The sequence below is a fragment of the Natrix helvetica genome (assembly GCF_964273705.1).
Source record: "Natrix helvetica genome assembly, chromosome: 16".
In the NCBI taxonomy this organism is placed as follows: domain Eukaryota; kingdom Metazoa; phylum Chordata; class Lepidosauria; order Squamata; family Natricidae; genus Natrix; species Natrix helvetica.
Genome location: NC_138563.1, coordinates 8,998,856 through 9,021,789, shown reverse-complemented (window position 1 = coordinate 9,021,789; position 22,934 = coordinate 8,998,856). Strand labels below are relative to the sequence as shown.

The following is a 22,934-nucleotide window of genomic DNA, read 5'->3' as shown; positions in this document are numbered from 1 at the left end:
CCCCAAGACCAGCGTCATGGAATCGGCTGGGGAGAATGGGTTCTGCAGCCGGACGCCTAGAGGAGTCCCATGGGATTGGCTGGGGAGGATGGGTCCTGCAGCCGGATGCCTAGAGGAGTCCTATGGGATCGGCTGGGGAGGATGGGTCCTGCATCTGGACGCCTAAGAGTCCCATGGGATCAGCTGGGGAGGATGGGTCCTGATCTGGATGCCTAGAGGAGTCCCCCTGGGATCGGCTGGGGAGGATGGGTCCTGCATCTGGATGCCTAGAGGAGTCCCATGGGATTGGCTGGGGAGGATGGGTCCTGCATCTGGATGCCTAGAGGAGTCCCCATGGGATCAGCTGGGGAGGATGGGTCCTGCATCTGGATGCCTAGAGGAGTCCCATGGGATCGGCTGGGGAGGATGGGTCCTGCATCTGGACGCCTAAGAGTCCCATGGGATCAGCTGGGGAGGATGGGTCCTGATCTGGATGCCTAGAGGAGTCCCCATGGGATCGGCTGGGGAGGATGGGTCCTGCATCTGGATGCCTAGAGGAGTCCCATGGGATCGGCTGGGGAGGATGGGTCCTGCATGCCTAGAGGAGTCCCATGGGATCGGTTGGGGAGGATGGGTCCTGCATCTGGATGCCTAGAGGAGTCCCCATGGGATCGGCTGGGGAGGATGGGTCCTGCATCTGGATGCCTAGAGGAGTCCCCATGGGATTGGCTGGGGAGGATGGGTCCTGCATCTGGATACCTAGAGGAGTCCCATGGGATCGGCTGGGGAGGATGGGTCCTGCATCTGGATGCCTAGAGGAGTCCCCATGGGATCAGCTGGGGAGGATGGGTCCTGCATCTGGATGCCTAGAGGAGTCCCATGGGATCGGCTGGGGAGGATGGGTCCTGCATCTGGACGCCTAAGAGTCCCATGGGATCAGCTGGGGAGGATGGGTCCTGATCTGGATGCCTAGAGGAGTCCCCATGGGATCAGCTGGGGAGGATGGGTCCTGCAGCCTAGAGGAGTCCCATGGGATCGGTTGGGGAGGATGGGTCCTGCATCTGGATGCCTAGAGGAGTCCCCATGGGATCGGCTGGGGAGGATGGGTCCTGCATCTGGATGCCTAGAGGAGTCCCATGGGATCGGCTGGGGAGGATGGGTCCTGCATCTGGATGCCTAAGAGTCCCATGGGATCGGCTGGGGAGCATGGGTCCTGCATCTGGCTGCCTAGAGGAGTCCCCATGGGATCGGCTGGGGAGGATGGGTCCTGCATCTGGCTGCCTAGAGGAGTCCCCATGGGATCGGCTGGGGAGGATGGGTCCTGCATCTGGATGCCTAGAGGAGTCCCCATGGGATCGGCTGGGGAGGATGGGTCCTGCATCTGGATGCCTAGAGGAGTCCCATGGGATCGGCTGGGGAGGATGGGTCCTGCATCTGGATGCCCAAGAGTCCCATGGGATCGGCTGGGGAGCATGGGTCCTGCATCTGGCTGCCTAGAGGAGTCCCCATGGGATCGGCTGGGGAGGATGGGTCCTGCATCTGGCTGCCTAGAGGAGTCCCCATGGGATCGGCTGGGGAGGATGGGTCCTGCATCTGGATGCCTAGAGGAGTCCCCATGGGATCGGCTGGGGAGGATGGGTCCTGCATCTGGATGCCTAGAGGAGTCCCATGGGATCGGCTGGGGAGGATGGGTCCTGCATCTGGATGCCTAAGAGTCCCATGGGAAGCATGGGTCCTGCATCTGGCTGCCTAAAGGAGTCCCCATGGGATCGGCTGGGGAGGATGGGTCCTGCATCTGGCTGCCTAGAGGAGTCCCCATGGGATCGGCTGGGGAGGATGGGTGATGCAGCTGGCTGCCTAGAGGAGTCCCCATGGGATCGGCTGGGGAGGATGGGTCCTGCATCTGGCTGCCTAAAGGAGTCCCCATGGGATCGGCTGGGGAGGATGGGTCCTGCATCTGGCTGCCTAGAGGAGTCCCCATGGGATCGGCTGGGGAGGATGGGTGATGCAGCTGGACTCCCAGCTGAGGACGGAGGACTCTAGCGGCGCTTCTCCCCTCCCTCTCTCTCTCTCTCTCTCTCTCTCTCTCTCTCTCTCTCTCTCTGGGCGGGGCGGCGATGACATCACCTCTGCCGGAGCCTGACGCAGCTTCTATTTTTAGGCGGCCAATGGGAAGGACCCCGCTGGGGTCACGTGGGCGCGGGGCAGGTGGCTGAGCCGGGAAAGGCGCGGGCACGCGCACGCGGGTGGAAGGAGGAGGGGGGGAGAGGGAGGGCGAGCCGGCGCCAGAGCGGCGCGCGCGTGCCCGACCGCCCGACTCCCGGGCTCCGTTGCCGCCTTCGCTGCCTTCGCTGCTGCTGCGACGCTTCGCTCCGCACCTGCCCGCACCTGCCGGGGCTCCGGGCGTCGCCTCCGCCGCCTCCTTCCCCGCGGCTGCTGCTGCTGCTGCTGCTGGTCCCCCTGGGAAGGGGAAGGTCCGCGCCCCGCTCGGCTGATGCCTCCTTAAAGCCCGCCCGGCTGGGAGGAGGAGAAGCGGAGCCGCCTTGACCTTGCTGGGACAACCTGTTGGCCGCCTCTGGCAGGAGGAGGAAGAGGAAGGAAGGAGGAGGGGGGGTCTCTGCTCTGCCGCCAGGCCGCTGCCCCACCGGTGAAGCCCCTTCATCCCTCCATCCATCCCTCCTTCCATCCCTCCATTCATCCCTCCATTCATCCCTCCCTCATCTCTCTATCCATCCCTTCATCCATCCCTCCTGCCATCTCTCCATCCATCCCTCATCCCTCTACCCATCCCTCCATTCATTCCTCCTAACCTCCATCCCTCCCTCCTTCCATCCCTCTATCCATCCATCCCTCCCCATCCAAAGGATCTCCCCGCAGCCCCCTCTTGATGGGGAGGGGGGTCCTGAGCTGGATGCCCAGACGGCCTGCAGCCCCCCTTCCCCTAATGTGACCCACTGCTGAGGACGTCTGCTCACCTGCATTCTCCCCACCGCCACGACACACACCTGAGATTGGCAAGGAGCCAGACTGGGACTTGCGCCCCCCCCTCTCCCCTCCTCCGCCTTCCCTTCCCCAGGACAGGGGGATGGGGCTGCTGCTGCATCCGGAGGGGATGCCCGGCACCCCCCTGCGAGATTAAGCAAAGCCGGACATCATCGCTTAAACGGACGGACAGACTGTCCCGCTTAACGACATGGAGACCAAAATCCCTCCGGCCGTCACGCCGACCAGCCCTTCATCCCCTGGGTTGTCCCCAGTGCCTCCGCCGGATAAAGTGGATGGATTCTCCCGCCGGTCGCTGCGCCGGTCCCGCCAGAGACGGTCGCACAGTTCCTCCCAGTTCCGGTACCAGAGCAATCAGCAGGAGCTGACGCCTCTCCCACTGCTGAAAGGTAGGGCTGGGGAAGGAGGGTGGGGGGCTGGCTGGCCTGCTGGACTTTGGACCCCTGCCCCATGAATTGGGGCTTGGTCAGATGGGTGCCAGTTTGATGCCTTGAGGCAGCCTTGCCAAGCTGTGTCCGGAGAGCCCCCCCCCCCTCCGAGACAGGCCAAATAGGAGACAGAACAGAATTGGAAGGGACCTTGGAGGTCATCTAGTTCAACCCCCTGCTCAAAACCATACCTCTTCCCAAAGCGAATCCTGCGTTGGCTCTGCAGAACTTGGCTGAATAAACTGTGGTTTGCTTATTTCTGAGACCTGTTGAAGGTCCGGTAGCTTGTTCATGTTGGCTTGTTTTGGGTTGAGTTTTGGGTTGTTTCATAAAAGTAAAACGGCGGGTAATTTATATTTTCCCTATGTTAATCCTGCCTCTATTGTTTTTTTTACAAATGGAAAGCAAGGGGGTTGGACTAGAAGACCTCCAAGGTCCCTTCCAACCTTATTATTCTAGGTTCTAAGGCAGCAAGCATGCCTAAACGCTTCTTCCTCCTCCTATTTTCCCCACCCCAGCCCTGCGAGGTGGGCTGGGCGGAGAGAGAAGGACTGGTTCAAAGCAACCCAGCTGGCTTTTGGGCCTAGAGATGGGACTAGAACTCCCTGTCTCCTGGTTTGGCTTCTGCAGGCAATAAATAAACAAACCAGAGCCATGCAATTGACAACTTTATTTATGTATCAGGGTGTATTTTTCCTTCCTCCATTCCTTCCTTCCTCTGTTCCTTCTTTCCTTCCTCCATTCCTTCCTTCCTTCCTCTATTCCTTTCTTCCTCTGTTCCTTCCTTCCTCTATTCCTTCCTTCTTCTATTCCTTCCTTCCTCTATTCCTTTCTTCCTCTGTTCCTTCCTTCCTCTGTTCCTTCCTCTATTCCTTCATTCCTCCCTCTATTCCTTCCTTCCTCTATTCCTTCCTTCTTTCCTCTGTTCCTTCCTTCCTTCCTCTGTTCCTTCCTTCCTCCTTCTATTCCTTCCTTCCTCTCTCCCTTCCTTCCTCTATTCCTTCCTTCTTTCCTCTATTCCTTCCTTCCTTCCTCCCTCTATTCCTTCCTTCCTTCCTTCTTCTAGTCCTTCCTTCCTCCATTCCTTCCTTCCTCCATTCCTTCCTTCCTCCCTCTATTCCTTCCTTCTTCTATTCCTTCCTCCCTCTATTCCTTCCTTCCTTCCTCTATTCCTTCATTCCTCTATTCCTTCCTTCCTTGCTCCATTCCTTCCTTCCTCTATTTTTATCCTGCTTTTATTACTGTATAAGTAACTGGAGGCAGAAATATCTAATTCAGGTGGTCCCTGAGTTACAACAGTTCATTTAGCAACCGTTCAAAGTTATAACGGCCCTGAAAAGAGGGACATAGGACTGTGACGTGGCCCTTATTCACAGTTACAACCCTTTGCAGCATTCCCCTGTGGTCATATGATCAAAATTCAGCGGCTCGGCCACTGACTCATATTTATGACCATTGCAGTGTCCCTGGCTCACGTCATTCCCCCTTTTGCGACCTTCTGACCAGCAAAGTTAATGGGGGAGCTGAATTCACTTAACAACCAGGGTGACTAACTGATCAGCGGCAGCGATTCACTTAGTAACGGAGGCAAGAAAGGTCGTAAAATGGGGCAACGCTAGCTGAAATGTCTCGCTTAATAACAGAAATGTTGGGTTCCATTGTTGTCGTAAGTCGAGGACTACCTGTAGCCCCTCCTCCTCTTCCTGATGGAGATTTCCACTCTGTGTTTTTAATGCTCTCCTGGTGGGGAGATGTTGCTGGAATAAACTGCAATTCAGTAGCTGAAGGGACCCATCTTCCCTCTTCACCAATTACAGGTCGTCCTCGACTTACGACGGTTCGTTGAGTGACCGTTCCAAGTTACCACGGCCCTGGAAAAAAGCGACTTAGGAGGACCACTTATCACACAACCGTGGTCGCACTATTCAAAATTCAGGCCCTGGGCAACCGACTCATATATATGACAGGCCGCAGTGTCCCCGGGGTCAGGTGGGATCCCCTTTTCGCAAGCAAAGTCCACGGGGGACGTCACGTCACAACCGGGTGACTAACTTGACAGCTTCGGTGATTCACTTAACGACTGTGGCAAGAAAAGTCGTAAAATGGGGCAATGGCAAATAGCAATAGCCCTTAGACCTATATCCCGCTTCCCAGTGCTTTTACAGCCCCCTCTAAGCGGTTTACAGAGTCAGCCCCTTGCCCCCAACAATCTCGGTCCTCGTTTTATCGATCTTGGAAGGACGGAAGTGTGAGTCGACCTTGAGCTGGTCAGGATCGAACTGCTGGCAGTGGGCAGAGTTGGGTGGGCTGCATTCTGAAAGGAAGGAAGGAAGGAAGGAAGGAGAAATAGCAATAACAGACTTATATCCCACTTTACAGCCCCCTCTAAGCGGTTTACAGAAACGGCCTCTTGCCCCCAACAATCAAGATCGAATTGCTGCCAAGGGGCAGAGGTAGCCTGCAATACTGCCTTCTAGCAGGAAGGAAGGAAGGAAAAATAGCAATAGCGCTTAGACTTATATCCCGCTTCACAGTGCTTTACAGCCCTCTCTAAGCGGTTTACACAGTCAGCCTCTTCCCTGGGTCCTCATTTTACCAACTTTGGAAGGATGGGAGGCTGAGTCAACCTTGAGCGGGCCAGGATCGAACTGCTGGCAGTCGGCAGAGTTAGCCTGAAAATACTGCATTGTGCCCACTGGGAAGGGAGGGAGGGAAGGAGGGACGGAAGGAAGAAGGGAGGGAAGGAGGGAGGGAGGGAAGGAAGGAAGAGAAAGAGAGAAAGAGAGAGAGAGAGAAAGAGGGAGGGAAGGAAGAAAGGAAGGAAGGAAGGAAAAATAGCAATAGCCCTTAGACATACATACTGCTTTACGGTGCTTTCCAGCCGTCTCTAAGCGGTTTACAGAGTCAGCCTCTTTCCCCCAACAATCTGGGTCCTCATTTGACCCACCTCGGAAGGACGGAAGGCTGAGTCAACCTTGTTAAGTCGAACTCACTTAACAAAATGTTTCACTTAGCAACATAAATTCTGGGCTCCATTGTGGTGCCCAAAATCTATTAACTTAACTTAAAATTATTCACTTAACTTAAAAATTAAGTGAACAACAGTTGCGGTGCCAATTGCTAGTTTTTTTAAAAAGTGCCTTAGTGAAGTGCGTTAGAACATAGAATCATAGGACTGGAAGGGACCTCAGAGGTCTTCTAGTCCAACCTCCTTGCCTTGTATCGGACAAATGGTTACCCAGTTATTTTTCAAAAAAAAAAAAATGAGTGATGGAGACCCCACACCTTCTTGGAGGAAAGCTGTTCCACTCGTTAATTGTTTCCACTGTCAGGAAATTTCTCCTTAGTTCTAGGTTGCTTCTCTCCTTGATTAGTTTCCATCTGTTGTTTCTTCTCCTGCCTTCTGGTGCTTTGGAGAATAGCTTGACTCCCTCTTCTTTGGGAGAAGATATCTCTTTTAAACACGTAATGTTGTGTGTCATAGTTATAGGCAATATCTTCAAATATTGGAAGATGCTCTCCTGTCTCCCCTGGTCCTTCTCTTCCCTAGACTAGCCAGGCCCAGTTCCTGCAACCGTCCATCGTATGTTTGAGCCTCCAGTCCTCTCATCATCCTGGTTGCTCTTCTCTGCACTCTTTCTAGAGTCTCAACATCCTTTACAGATTAACAGAGTTGGAAGGGACCTTGAAGGCCATCTAGTCCAACCCCCAGCCCAAGCAGGAGACCCTACACCATTTCTGACAGCTGGATGTCCAGTTTCTTCTTGAAAGCCTCCAGGGATGAAGCGCCCACAACTTCCGAAGGCAACTTCTGTTCCATGGGTTGATTGTTCTCCCTGTCAGGAAATTCCTCCTTATTTCCAGGTTGAATCTCTCCTTGGTCAGTTTCCATCCATTCTTCCTTCTCTGGCCTTCGGGTGCTTTGGAGAATAGCTTGACCCCCTTCCTCCTCTCTGGGGCAGCTCCTCCAATATTGGGAGATGCTCTCCTGTCTCCCCTGGTCCTTCCCTTCCCTAGACTAGCCAGGCCCAGTTCCTGCAACCGTCCATCGTCTGTTTTAGCCTCCAGTCCCTTAATCATCTTTATTGCTCTTCTTTCCAGAGTCTTAATATCTTGTGTGAACAAAGTCTCAGTATGGCTCAGATTCAGCTAGTAAAATAGATTTTTTTTAGGAAAGCAGCCTTTGAAACCTAGTTTTGGATAGCTTCATTCTTAGGAGAAACTTTCAAGAGTGGGGAATCCGTTTTGCCTACGAGGGCTAGCTTCGCACAACACAGTCGTCTAGGCTCAAAATGAAGTTGGGCACTTTGCGATTCAGTGCATTGTAGGAAGTTTAACCTTTGATTTAGCCCTTTGTGTGAAACAGCCGGCACTTTTTAAGGCCATAAAATATATATAGGTGCGATTCGTATGAATGCAGCAATCGTGGTAACCAGAGTTTAGCGTGTTGTGTGAAGGCAGCCAAGAAATTCCAGCTCCGTCTTTTGACAGGATTCAGGAAAAGTTGTTGAGAAAGTGCCTGATTTATTGGAGAGTCCGGAATCCTGTGGCCACACCGCTTAGGTTGAGCGGACAACTGGCTGAAATTGATAACACAACTTTGGCGTTTTTGAGATGGGCATTAAACGAGTGAGCGCCGTAAAAGGTTTGGAGGCCTTGATGCCTCCTGTGAGAAGGATCAGCCCGTAAGTAGGTGACAAAGGTAATCCTCATTGTGCGGCTCTCGTGAGTGGATAATTTTAGAACAGAACAGAATTGGAATAGAATCAGAATAGAAAATATGTAATAGAATAGGAGTATGGAATAGAATTAGAATAGAATAGAATAGAATAGAATAGAATAGAGAATTCGATAGAATAGAATAGAATAGAATAGAGAATTGGATAGAATTGAATAGAATAGAGAATTGGATAGAATTGAATATAGTAGAGAATTGGATAGAATAGAGAATAGGATAGAATAGAATAGAATAGAATAAAATAGAGAATAGAATAGAATAGAATAGAATAGAGAATTGGATAGAATAGAATAGAATAGAATAGAAGAATAGAGGATTGGATTGGATAGGATAGGATAGGATAGGATAGAGGAATAGAATAGAATAGGAATATAAAATATAGAATAGAATAGAGTTGGAAGGGACCTTGGAGGTCCTCTAGTCCAACCCCTTGCCTAGGCAGGAAATCCTACACCACTTCAGACAAATGGTTATCCAACCTCTTCTTAAAAACTTCCAGTGTTGGAGCATTCACAACTTCTGGAGGCAGGTAGTTCCACTGGTTTATTGTTCCAACTGTCAGGAAGTTTCTCCTTAATTCCTGGTTGCTTCTCTCCTTGATTAGTTTCCACCCATTGCTTCTTGTCCTGCCCTCAGGTGCTTGGGGGAATAGCTTGACTCCCTCTTCTTTGGGGCAACCCCTGAGATATTGGAAGACTGCCCTCATGTCCCCCCTAGTCCTTCTTTCTCTTAAACTAGACATACCCAGTTCCTGCAACCTTTTTTTTATTGGGTCTTCTCCTAGGGAGATGACTTGATTTAATGCAGCTTCCTGGGTCACAATCTTGAGAAGGTGGGTAAGAGAGGGGATGGCCGAGAAATCTTGGGTCAGAGGTCAGATCCTGGGGGAATAAAAACCTTAAATTATAGGTGTGTTTGCAGGAATTGGCCAGCTTGCATCTCGCATTTTCTCCAGCATCTTACTTAAGGGAATATTTTCTAAGGCTCCTCCTGGGAGGAAGGCAGGGATTTGGCTGGGATCGGGGAGGGGGGGGGAGAGATACCGTTATCGATTGCTAGTAAAAATGATAGGAAGGAAATCATTTTACTGATGGTCTCTTGGCCGAAATGCAAACCTTAATGATTGCTAAACAGCCAAAGAGCCATTAAAACTCATGACGTGTTTCAAAGAAAGGGCCAGGCACATCAGAAGGAAATAAGAAGGCTTACTAGCTATAAAAATATTTTAAAAAGCAAAGTAGCCACAAATTTTAACACACACACACACACACACCCTTCTGGAGCCATGCCCCACCCCAGCTGAACAACGATATCATGGCAAAGGAGGGTTTCATTGCCACAAAATATTTCTCTTTTTTAAAAAATAATAATAATAATAAACAAACGGAAGAAAGTTAAGAAACGTTTTGTGTTTTTTTGGAGGCTGGAAGAAAAGAACAAAAGGAAAATGAGAGGCTCACCAAAGACAAACAAACTCAAATGTGAAAAGGCAGATTTTTTTCCCACCATTAAACCTTCTTTCTGTCTGTCTATTCATCTATCCATCTGTACGTACTTCTTTCTATTCTCCCTGTCCTTTCCTTCCTCTATTCCTTCCTTCCTTTCTTGAGTCCTTCCTCTATTCCTTTGCCTATTCCTTCCTTCCTCCATTCCTTCCTCGATTTCTTCCTTCCTCCCTCCCTCCCATCTTTCCTTCCTTCGCCTATTCCTTCCTTCCTTCCTCTGTTCATTCCTTCTATTTCTTCCTCCCTTCCATCCTTCCTTCTTCTATTCATTCCTTCCTCTATTCTTTCTTTCCTTCCTTCCTTCTTTCCTTCCTTCCTTCCTCTGTTCATTCCTTCTTCTATTTCCTCCTCCCTCCCTTCCATCCTTCCTTCTTGCCCCCGTGGAGCGGGCGCGCAATTTGGGCGTCCTCCTGGATGCCCGGCTGTCCATGGATGACCATGTGACAGCCGTGGCAAGGGGGGCGTTCCACCAGGTTCGCCTGGTGCGCCAATTGCGCCCCCTACTGGACCGGGATGCCTTGCGCACAGTCACTCATGCGCTGGTGACGTCTCGCTTGGACTACTGTAACGCTCTCTACATGGGGCTTCCCTTGAAATGCACCCGGAGGCTACAGTTGGTCCAGAACGCAGCCGTGCGGGTAATTATGGGGAGTACTAGGTACTCCCATGTGACACCGTTCCTGCGCGAGCTGCACTGGCTTCCTGTGGTCTATCGGGTGCGTTTCAAGGTTTTGATAACAATCTTTAAAGCGCTCCATGGCTCAGGACCTAGTTACTTGCGGGATCGTATTCTGCCCCATACATCCCTACGACCAATCCGCTCGCACAGAGAGGGCCTCCTCCAGGTGCCGTCCACCAGACAGTGTCGAGGGGCGGCGCCTAGGAGTAGAGCCTTCTCTGTGGCGGGCCCAGCCCTGTGGAATGACCTCCCCCCGGATATTAGGAATACCTCTGACCTCCGCTCCTTTCGTGTAAAGCTCAAGACCCACCTTTTTCAAGTTGCTGGCCTGGCTCAACTTTGATCCAACTATATCGCTCCTGACGGGTTTTTTATTTGGGGTATTTTAATTGCATTCAATTTATTTAGGGGTTTTTAAACATTGTGTTTTTACTTGTTTTTATCTATCAGTTCACCTCCTCCTTGTATATGTCGTATATATGTCTTGGTATATGTTTTGTTATATGTATGTCGATATATTTATTTCCTATGTTTTGTTGTACGCCGCCCCGAGTCCTTCGGGAGAGGGTGCGGCTAAGAAATAAATATTTATTTATTTATTTATTTATTATTCTTCTATTCATTCCTTCCTCTATTCCTTCCTTCCTCTATTCCTTCCTCTATTCTTTCTTTCCTTCTTCCTTCCTTCCTTCTTTCCTTCCTTCCTTCCTTCCTCTGTCTATGTATCACCTGTCTGTCTGTCTGCATTTATCTACCTATCTACCTATTCTATTTATTCATCCCTCTTCTATCACTCATCCTTCATTTGTCTGTTCCCTCTCCCTCCCTCCCTCTCTCTCAATTTAGGTACTGCCCACCTGGTTGAGAGAGTGACTCTGGGCAACTACGTACCATTAAAGCTGTCCATTCTTCCCTCTTCCATCTTTTTCCAAACCAGTGCTCTTCCTCAGGGGAGACCGGTCTCCATCATCCTGATCCAGAGAAGCTGCTGGGAGCTTCTGAAATTTGAAATCAAACAAGTCTGGGGTGGGGGATTTGAGGGAGGCCAAGTAAACAAAGCAGGCCTGGCTGGGGAATTCTGGGAGTTGAAGTCCATCCCTGATGAAGGTTGAGGGGCATTGCCAGATGGGGTGTTGGCGTTACCCAGTTTTGCCTCCTGGGTTTAATAAATGAGAATATTTTTTCGCTCAGGGTTGAAATGAGGCATTTTGCGTGTTCTCTGACCTTGGTGGGTTTTCTTGCAGACATTTCGTGACCCAACGAGGGAACATCATCAGTGCTAGCAGTGAGTAGGGCTTGCAGGGGGAGGAGGAGGAGGAGGAGGAAGAGGACTGGGGGGTGCTGGGAGCTCACTGAGCTTGGTTGCTTTCTTGCAGACTTTCATTAGCCAAACTGGGTATCATCATCTGTGCACTGATTTCATTACATATTTTGGTAATGAAACGTCTGCAAGAAAACAAACAAGCTGGAGAGCACCCAGCACCCCCACAATCCTCCTCTTCCTCCGCCTCCTTTTCCACAAACCCCACTCCCTTCTAGCACTGATGATGTTCCCTAGTTGGGTCATGAAACGTCTGCAAGAAAACAACCAAGTTCAGAGAGCACCAAGGACCCCACAGTCCTTTTTCTCCATCTCCTTCCCTTCCTCCTCTCCTCCTCCTCTCCTCCTCCTTCTTTCTGCAAGCCCTACTCCCTTCTAGCACTGATGACGTTCCCTAGTTAGCTCATGAAACGTCTGCAAGAAAACAACCAAGTTCAAAGAGCACCAAGGACCCCACAGTCCTTTTTCTCCATCTCCATCTCCTTCCCTTCCTCCTTCTCTCCTCCTCCTCTCCTCCTCCTTCGTTCTGCAAGCCCTACTCCCTTCTAGCACTGATGACGTTCCCTAGTTAGGTCATGAAACATCTGCAAGAAAACAACCAAGTTCAGAGAGCACCAAGGACCCCACAGTTCTTCTCCTCGTCCTCCTCTTCCTCCTCCTCCTCTGCAACAAACTCCATTCCCTTCTGCAACTGATGCTATTACCTAGTTGGGTCATGAAACGTCTGCAAGAAGACAACCAAGCTCAGAGGACTAAGGACCACTTCCTGCTTCCTGGGCCTTCTCCAGGAGAAGCCAACTGAAATAATGGCCGGCTTTCTCTCCCTCTCTCCCTCCCTCTCCCCTCCCTCCATCCCTCCCTCTCCCTCCCTCTCTCCCTCTCCCTTCCTCCCCGTCTCTCTCCCCCTCCATCCCTCTCTCCTTCCCTCTCCCTCTCTCCCTCCCTCCCTCCCTCTCCCCCTTTCTCTCCCTCTCCCCGTGTCTCTCCCTCATCACTCTCTCTTCCCCTCTCCCTCCCTCCCTCTCTCTCTCCCTCCCTCCCTCTCTCTCTCTCTCTCTCTCCCTCTCTCTGCCGATTGGTGCATTTGGTCCCTTCTCCAGATGTGGCCTCAGATCTCCCGAGATTCCTTGCCGAAGGAACACGGTCATCAAGCGAAGGTCCCTCCTGGCTCCTAGATGCTTGGAGTCTCATCTCCTCCACATAAGCCTTCAGCCTCCCGGCTGCCATGGTTACAGTTCCCGGGGGGGGGGGCACTGCCAAGAGCGGCTTGGTGCCCCCAAGGGGCATCGCGGTGAACGGAGAAGAAGGCAGGAGATGGTGACAACATGCCCACAGCGCCTCCGTCACCACCAGCCTTCTGCTCTTAGGGCCATTCCTGACAGGATTCCTGGCTCCGAACGCCCGCGGGCGATGGGCGGAGGAGGGCAGCTCCTTGGCTTCCATGCCATGGCTGCCCTGGGACCGCGGCTCTTTCCCCTGCCAACTCTGGTAGGGGGCTCTAATAAAAAAATGTGCAGAGAAGAGCAACTAAGATGATTTTTAAAAAATATTTGTATTGTTCATTTTTCTTTAGAATGCATCGCATTTCCAGTTTTGCAGCGAAAGGGTGTTGGCTGTTATCCAGTCCTTTTTGAGTATACTTAGTTTTATACCCCCTGATGATAACCAATATTCTCTTAATCATACATTTAGAATCTCTTTTAAACACATAATGGTGTACCTCATAGTTATAGGCATTATTTTCATAATTGTACCGTAACATTCTACATATTTATCTCTCTCCCATCCCCTCTCTCCTTCTTTTTCCTTTTCTCCCCTTTCTCCACTTCCCTCTCCTTCCCTCTCTTCTACTCCTCTCCCCTCGTCCATTTCCTTCTTTCCTTTTCCCTCTCTTCTTCCATTGACTGTTTTGAGCTGCTCCAATGCACCGCCTTGCGCTAAATAAAAATATAGATGAGCAATTTGTGAATCTGTAGGAGTTGTTCACTTCATTTTCTAATCATTGACAAGCTAGGAAAGATACTGGGAGAATAGCCTAGATCTATGTTTCTCTACCATTGCCACGTGAAGACGTGTGGACTTCAACTCCCAGAATTCTCCAGCCAGCTGGCTGGGGAATTCTGGGAGTTGAAGTCCACACGTCTTCAAGCGGCCAAAATTGAGAAAAATTGTTCTGAATGTACAAACGTTTAATGAAAAGGGGTGTCCTCTTTTGTCTATTGTTTAGGGAAGAATATGTTTTATCTATACTAGCTCAAAAGGGTCATTGTTTTTTTAGGTTTTTATCAGGACCAAAGAAATCCAGAAGTTTCCTTTTGTTTTTTTCCCACACAAACAGTTTTCTCCATTTGACTCCCTAATTTTCCCGACCTATCCTTCTTTCTTCTTTCTTTTATTCCTTTGCTTGTGTTTCCATGCTTTTCTGAAACTTTGTAAACTTTTGGGAGTGAGAAAGGAAAAAGGGAAAAAATGATCTAGGAAAAGTTAGAAGTGATTTAACATATCCTTCCTTTGTCCTCAATTTTAGATAGATGGATGGATGGATGGATGGATGGATAGATAGATAGATGATAGATGATGATAGATGATAGATAGATAGATAGATAGATGATAGATAGATAGATAGATAGATAGATGGATGATAGATATAGATATCTTAATTCTGTAAGGCCCAACCCTCGATCTGTAAAGAGTTCAAAGAATCAGAATTCGTATCAGAATAGAGCTGGGAGAGACCTTGGAGGTCTTCTAGTCCAGCCCCCTGCTGAAGCAGGAGACCCAAACCATTTCAGATAAGTGGCTGTCCAGTCTTTTCTGAAAAACCTCCAGTGATGGAGCACCCACAACTTCTGGTGGCAAGCTGTTCCACTGGTTCATTGTCCTCACTGTCAGAACGCTTCTTCTCAATTCCAGGTTACTTCTCTCCTTGATTAGAATAGGAATAGAAAGAGAAATAGAAATAATAGAAATAGAAATAATAGAATAGAATAGCAGAGTTGGAAGGGACCTTGGAGGTCTTCTAGTCCAGCCCCCTGCCTAGGCAGCAAACCCTACACTACTTCAGACAAATGGCTATCCAACGTCTTCTTTAAAACTTCCAGTGTTGGAGCATTCACAACTTCTGGAGGCAACTTCTGTTCCACCGATTAATTGTTCTCACTGTCTGGAAGTTTCTCCTCAGTTCTAAGTTTGCTTCTCTCCTTGATTAGTTTCCATCTATTGCTTCTTGTCCTACCCTCAGGTGCCTTGGAGAATAGCTTGACTCCCTCTTCTTTGGGGCAGCCTCTGAGATGTTGGAAGACTGTTGTCATGTCTCCCCTGGTCCTTTTCTCTAAACTAGCCATATCCAAATCCTGCAATTGTTCTTCATATGTTTTCGTCTCCAGGCCTTCAGTCACCTTAGTTGCTCTTCTCTGCACATTTTCCAAATTTGTGACCTCTTATTTGTAACGTGGGGACCAAAACTGGTTGCAGGAGTCCAGGTGCGGCCTTAGCAAGGCTTCATCAAGAGGTACTAACACTTCACGTGATTTTGATTCTATGCCCCTGTTTAATCCAACCAAGGATTGTATTAGCTTTTTTAGCTGCCGCCGCACACAGCTAGCTTATGTTTAAAACCCAGAACCAGGCTGCACCAGCAGGCAAAACTCCAACCGCACATACATAGGATGTGCATAAAACTAAGTCTTTCCCCTGCTCCATGGAACTGGTCCCCGTGCCCAAAAGATTGGGGGCAAGATTTTTTTTATAAAAAAGCATGAGCGAGTGGGGTGGCCATAGACATTTTCTTAAATAAATCAACGAGAACAAACTATTAAGAGAATCAGGCTGAAAAATCAAAGGGAATTTAGGAGATGCTGATGCCAAATTAAGCTTCACTTAGCAAACTGAAGCCAACAAGATGCTGTTGAAAAGGACATTTATCCTTTCGCCCGGTAATAAATTGATGGGGGGAGGGGGGAGAAGCTGCTTTTGGTCACAAGCCCAAGTGTGAATCAGCAGTATGAGTGACGACTGTTTTGAAAGAAAGAAAGAAAAAGAAAGAAAGAAGAAAGGAAGGAAGGAAGGAAGGAAGGAAGGCCATTTTAGGCTCCATCAACGGAAGCGGTCACGGGATTTTCATCCTTTCATCGCTTTCCCCCTAAACCCCGTGTGTCTCGTTTGAAAGCCGGGCGATTTCACCAGGAGTCGTGCCGATATGAAGTCACGAAAAATGGAAAAGACTTGGAAAACGGGACAGAGTGGGAGCTGGGAGGAGAGGCATGGAGGCTGCCGAAAAATGGTTTAGCGTTGAGAAGCAGGGTGGGTCGTTTTTGGGAGGACACGCCTGCGCTCGCACAGCTCTTATTTGTTGACACGAGATGAGCTATGTGTGTCCACCACACGCGTGGCTCGATTCCCCTCCCCCCCTGCCACCCCGCAGCCAGGCCAGCAAGTGGGGGACCGCAGATGTAGGTCAGTGTTTCTCAAGCTTGGGAACTTTTAAGATGTGTGGACTTCAACTCCCAGGATTCCTGGCTGGGGCATGCTGGCTGGGGGATTCTGGGAGTTTTAAGGCCACCCCCATTAAAGCTTGCTGGTTGAGGGAGTCTGGGAGTTTTAAGGCCACCCCCATTAAAGCTTGCTGGTTGGGAGAGTCTGGGAGTTTTAAGGCCACCCCCATTAAAGCTTGCTGGTTGGGGGAGTCTGGGAGTTTTAAGGCCACCCCCATTAAAGCTTGCTGGTTGGGAGAGTCTGGGAGTTTTAAGGCCAGCCCCATTAAAGCTTGCTGGCTGGGGAATTCTGGGAGTTGAAGTCAATCCATTTTAAAGCATTCTGTCTGGGGGATTCTGGGAGTTGTAGTCCACCCAATTTAAAGTTGACCTGATTGCAAACCACTGGTATAAACTGATGGTTTGAGACAAACTTTGTGATCAGTTTGTGTGAATTCACCAGAACTACACTGGAAATTAGATTACTTAATCTTCTTTTTAAAAAATACTAAAAATATTTCTTTTTCACAAAAAAACTGTGTAGTTGGCTTGTTTGTTTTTTAAATCTGGGAATTAGATTACTTAATCTTTTTTAAAAATTTATTTATTTATTTGAATTTGTCAAAGCAGAAACAAGAAGAATAAGAGAATAAAAATACAGTGACAGGGACGTTAGGCGCCTTAGTCCCCTTACTTAAGTATGAAGTAACGTCCACGGAAGTATATTAAAATACTTCTTTTTCACAGGACCTTGTGTAGTGTGTTTTTTTTTTAAAAAATAATCATCTGCTAATTTGAATGTAGAGATATACAGGGCATGTCTAGGCATAGGCTGGCTGAGGAATTCTGGGTTTTGAAGTCCACACATATTAAAATTGCCAGGTTGAGTAACTGTGATTCAGGTTCTTCCTAAGAGCTTGAAAACAACTCGATAGCACATAACGAAAAAGATATTTGCTGGATGTCCCAAAGCCCAAGTTAGGCGCTCATATCTCTGGGATGCTTTGATTTCAATTCCTACACTTAGCAGACAGGTTGGGCTTAATAGCCTACTGATACTCTATTAGAATAAAATTAGCATAACAGAGTTGGAAGGGACCTCGGAGGTCTTCTAGTCGAACCCCCTGCCTAGGCAGGAAACCCTACACCACTTCAGATAAACGGTTATCCAAAATCTTCTTAAAAGTTTCCTGTGTTGGAGCATTCACAACTTCTGGAGGCAAGTTGTTCCACTGATGAATTGTTCTAACTGTCAGGAAATTTCTCCTTAGTTCTAGGTTGCTTCTCTCCTTGATTAGTTTCCATCCATTGCTTCTTGTTCTACCCTCAGGAGCTTTGGAGAATAAGTTGACCCACTCTTCTTTGGGGCAGCCCCTGAGATATTGGAAGACTGCTATCATGTCTCCCCTAGTCCTTCTTTTCATTAAATGAGACATACCCAGTTCCTGCAACCGTTCTTCGTGTGTTTTAGCCTCCAGTCCCCTAATCATCTTTGTTGCTCTCCTCTGCACTCTTTCTAGAGTCTCCACATCCTTTTTACATGGTGGCGACCAAAACTGGATGCAGTACTCTAGGTGTGGTCTTACTAAGGCTATATAGAGTAGTAATTAGTACCTCTCTGGATCTTGGTTCTATCCCTCTGTTTATGCAGCCTAGAACTGTGTTGGCTTTTTTGGCAGCTGCTGCGCACGGCTGGCTCCTATTTAAATGGTTGTCCACTTGGACTCCAAGATCCCTCTCACAGTTACTACTATTGAGGAACGTACCACCTATACCGTACCTGTGCATTTTTTTTTCTTGCCTAAATGTAGAACCTTACTGTTTTTACCATTGAATTTAATTTTATTAGATGGTGCCCAATGTTCAAGTCTGTCAAGATCTAAGATCCTGTCAAGACCTCCAAGAAAGGGACATTGGAGGTCTTCTAGTCCAGCCCCCTGCTCAAGCAGGAGGCCCTTACAGAATAACAGAGTTGGAAGGGACCTTGGAGATCTTCTAGTCCAGCCTCCTGCCTAGGCAGGAAACCCTACACTACTTCAGACAAATGGATATCCAACATCTTCTTTAAAACTTCCAGTGTTGGAGCATTTACAACTTCTGGAGGCAAGTGGTTCCACTGATTAATTGTTCTCACTGTCAGGAAATTCCTCCTTAGTTCTAAGTTGCTTCTCTCCTTGATTAGTTTCCACCCATAGCTTCTTGTTGTGCCCTCAGGTGCTTTCGAGAATAGCTTGACTCCCTCTTCTTTGTGGCAACCCCTGAGATATTGGGACACTGCTATCATGTCTCCCCCTAATCCTGCTTTTCAGCCTCAAGAAACTCTTCCAAAACTAGGACGTTAACGCCTGCGGATCTTAAAAATCCCCCTCCCCATTTGTGAGCTGAAATATTTGGGGTGATAAGAGGACAACAGCAGACTTAAACCTAACCTTCAGGGTTAGCTTTCCTGGTACGTCCATTTGGGGCAAGGGAGGTGGGGTTGTGTCTGTATTTACCGGGCAATTTGTCAACATTTTGAAGCGTTCTTCTGTTCCTATTTTAAGAAAGGGACAAAGTCCCTGAAAATAGAGCAAAGTTTTGCCCTGCAGAGGCCACGGAGGATCAGTGGTGGAGCTGAGCCGTGGGAACGCAGGAAAGGTCAAGCTACTCTCCCTTTGGCAACGGATCGCATTTCGGCGTCCGAAGCTTAATTGCCCTGCAAAATTTAAATGCAGACTTACGTCTGCAATATAAGCTTATAATATATTTATGGCTGCTTAGTCAGTTCTATCCAAGAGGTACGCAGATAAGCGATTTTTTTTTCTCGGTTTGCCTCGGGGAGCTGCACCCTTTTTAATTATTATTTGTACCAGATGCGCCCAGAAATTATCAGAATAATAATATATTTTTTTTGCACTGCAGGGATTTTTGGAAGTGCAAACTCTCGAGTTGAGCGTCACTTTCTGGCGACTTGGGGAACGCAGTTATTTTGGAAATGGTTTTCTGTTGGCTTTTGGATCCTATAGAAAAGAATAGTATAGAAATAGTATAGAAAACAGAGTTGGAAGGGACCTTGGAGGTCATCTAGTCCAACCCCCCTCCCTCCAAGCAGGAGACCCTACACCATTTCTGACAAATAGCAGTCCATTCTCTTCTTGAAAGCTTCCAGGGATGAAGCTCCCACAATTTCCGAAGGCAACTTCTGTTCCATGGATTGATTGTTCAGAAAATTCCTCCTTATTTCTAGGTTGAATCTCTCCTTGGTCAGTTTCCATCCATTATTCCTTGTCTGGCCTTCAGGTGCTTTGGAGAATAACTCTTTAAAAAATGCATGGGTTTGAAAAATGAATTGGAGATACGGGAAAATACCTTTTTAAAAATTATTTTATTTTATTATTTTTCAATTACAAAAATAAACATTCCGTCTTTCCTTAGGCAGTGCCTCGTCTGGGTACAAACGCCTCTGTGCAACATCGTTCCTCATTTGCCACATCCTTTCACATTCTTATTAACATTCTTTCCCTAAACCTAATATTATATTAAGCATTTAAACTTAATATTATAATATATTAAGCATTTAAACTTAATATTATAATATATTAAGCATTTAAACTTAATATTATAATATATTAAGCATTTAAACTTAATATTATAATATATTAAGCATTTAAACATTATAAAACTCTCCATTTTTCTTCTTAATATCTTCTAGTGATGATAACCATGTATTAACATTAAACATCATTATTCTCATCATACAAATACTAACAGTTTTCATCTTATTTATATCACTATCTTAATATATTTTCTACTTATTTATTAGCCTTCATTATTTCCAAACTCTTTTTTTATTCTCCAACCACTTCCCAAATCATATAATATTCAGTTTGCTCTTTCTCCTTAATTGCTAATGTTAATCTGTTCATTTCTGCACATGCTAATATTTTCCTTATCACCTTCTCATCAATAGGGATCGCTACACTTTTCCAATGTTGTGCAAATACAATTCTAGCTGCGGTTAATACATGCATGATTAAATATACATTCTCTTTATTTATAAGTTTCAGGTAGAACTCCTAGCATAAATACCTTTGAAAGGGAGATAGGGGTCTGGGTAGACATTCTGGAAACTAGGCAGTGGAGGAGAGGAGAGGGGGGGGGAATACTTAGATTTAACAGCCAAGAAGTAGATGCAGCAAGAAATAAAGATCCTAGAGAGGAATATGGGAGACAAGTAAAAAAAAGAGAGAAGAAGCATAGCAATTAAAAGTATTGAAGCAGGCAAGAGACGATGGATAGATGATTTCTCTTTTTTGTTGTTGTTCTGATTTTCTTTGCTTTTCCCCTCTCTCCTTTTTTCTAGGTAGGTGACATGACTAGAAGTTAGGCAAGATAGAAAGAAAATGTTTATTAACAAAGGATGACATGATGAAAAGTTAGAATAAGAGCTAGAAATAAGAGAAAAGGGGAATATCAGTGTATACACTTTTATATCATAAAATAAGAGAAATAATAAGAGAAAACATGGAATAATTGCAACTTAATATAAATATGTATTACTATTAGAAGTATATAGGCTGGTTAAAATAATAACCATGACTACCAACTATGATTAAAACTAATAACTATTAGTTTTTATAAAAATATTTTTAATTGAATGTTTTAATCTTTAAAAACAGGAAAAAAAACCACCACAAGAAAAAACAAAATACATAACATACATAACAATATAAAGTCTTCTCTATGGGCTTTCCTGTTTAGCCTTTGTAATTCTCCATTGTGCATTGCCTTCCTATTGCTTTTACCTTGTCCTATAATAAAACAACAACAGTGCTAACACTTATAATAATATTGATTATTTATATCTATTAATAACTATTTGTTTTATTTGTATTAGAATGTAGGACACCCAGGGGCCACACAGTTCACCCATTGATAAGCTTGTGAAAAAAATTAAAAAAAATGCACGAGTTGTAAGCCACCCAACTTTGAATTGTGATATTTCCGTATACAGTACTAGCGATAAAGTTTTACGAGCCGTCTTTGAAGTGTGGTGTAAAAGCACCGTAATTAAAATATCCTGCTAATTGCTGTTGGGTGATGCTGCTTGATCGCAGTTAGCCCCCCAGAGAAAGGGAGGGGGCTTTTCCCAGGTCTGTTGAGCTAGAGATGTGGCTTTCCCCATGCAATGCTCAACAGCTCTGGTCTTCAGAAACAGTGGAAAGGAGAAAGAGGTAGAAAATAGAATGGTATTAATACCCAAATATGTATTTAAAAGATCTTGTATGTGGAATCACTCTAATGTAAAGGAAGAAGAGGGAACTTAAGAGTGGTATGTAAATACAGATCCGCTCAAACGCCATCCCGAAAATACATCAGAGTAAAGAAAATATGAAAACAGAACAATGGATTGATTAAGGAGATGATTAGAGGACTGACACCACAAATGGCAGAAGACATGAGACTGTTTTGCTACTGGAAAGATACAGGTTGATAGATGGAAGAGTATAATTTAAAACTAGTTAAACTTAGTGAAATTTAGTGACAATAGATATAGTTAAATAAATAATTGATAATAATGTATACAATGTGTAGTGTTATGATAAGTAATAATTGGATATGAATATTGAATGGTACCTATGAAAGGAAGGTTTGAATTATTTTTGGTTATATATAAAGGTTAATAAAAAAGAACTAAGTTAGATACAGTTAAGTCTTGAATATTAGGGGGGAAATGTTATGATACAGGATATAGTTAAATAAAGGAGGGATAATGATAACAACGTATATATATGTATGAGTACAACACAAGGAAACTGGATGTATATTGTAAACAGTGATTTGGAAAGAAGGATTAGAAAACTTTGTTATTAAATATTATGGATGTTTAGCTAGAATAGGACATAAGGATTCAGTGTTATTAGAGGATTTTGGAAATAGTAAATGAAATGCCAGTATGTGGTTATGTATTAAATCTTGGCATATTTTATGATGAAGGACGTTTAAACAATTATAGTCAAATGTAAATGGAGGTATGATGATGGTAACATGTATAAATATATCTGAGTTAAAATACTTGAGTTAATATGAATTATGTTTGTTGACTGTGGAAGAGATGCATGAAAGCCTTTTTGTAACCAACTGATATACTATCTACAGTATGTAAGGAAAGATTGCATTTCATCAGCCCCGGGCCCTGGGTAAGGGTGGAGGGGTGGCAGTGGTTATACGGGATGGTCTAGAGCCGAGGGAGTTCACTGTTTCTCAGATACCCGGGTGTGAGTCACTTGGTGTGAAATGGGGCCCAGGGAGGCAGTGGGGTCTGCTGATTGTATACTTGGCTCCTCGCTATACGTCAGCAGCCCTGCCCGAGCTCCTCGAGCTGATCTCGGAGACGGCGGTGGAGATCCCCAAACTTTTGGTTATGGGGGATTTCAACCTGCCGTCGACGGGAGCAGCATCCGAGGTGGCTCGGGAGTTCATGGCTTCCATGACAGCCATGGGCCTGACCCAACTAATTCAGGGCCCCACACATGAAGGTGGCCACACACTGGACCTTGTTTTTGTATCTGAGCAGTGGACGAGTGATCTGGGAATAGGGGACTTAGACATTACTTCCCTGTCATGGTCAGATCACTCCTGTCTCCGGCTAGACTTCCCTGGCGCTACCCCCCACCGCGAGGAGGTGGAACCAGTTTGTCCAAGCTGGTACCGCCCCAAGCATCTGATGGAACCAGTTAGGTTCCAGTCGGAGCTTGGGCCGCTACCTGTAGCCCTGACCCGCGCTCGGTCGGAGGACCTAGTGGCCGCTTGGAATAGGGCGACGGCTG

The 22,934-nt window shown here is 46.9% G+C and overlaps 1 protein-coding gene across 5 annotated transcripts in view; it reads left to right on the top strand.

The window, feature by feature from the left end:
- Positions 1-2,698: 2,698 nt before the first annotated feature.
- Positions 2,699-22,934, top strand: part of PPP2R5B (protein phosphatase 2 regulatory subunit B'beta) — a 53,091-nt gene continuing 32,855 nt past the window's right edge. For all 5 annotated transcript variants that reach the window (XR_014176612.1, XR_014176613.1, XR_014176614.1 and 2 more), the window contains exon 1: positions 2,699-3,371. Coding sequence is in view for 1 of the 5 variants with exons in the window: in XM_081968486.1 (XP_081824612.1) it covers positions 3,173-3,371 (199 nt within the window). In the remaining 4 variants the exon portion in view is untranslated. The remainder of the gene's footprint in view (positions 3,372-22,934) is intronic.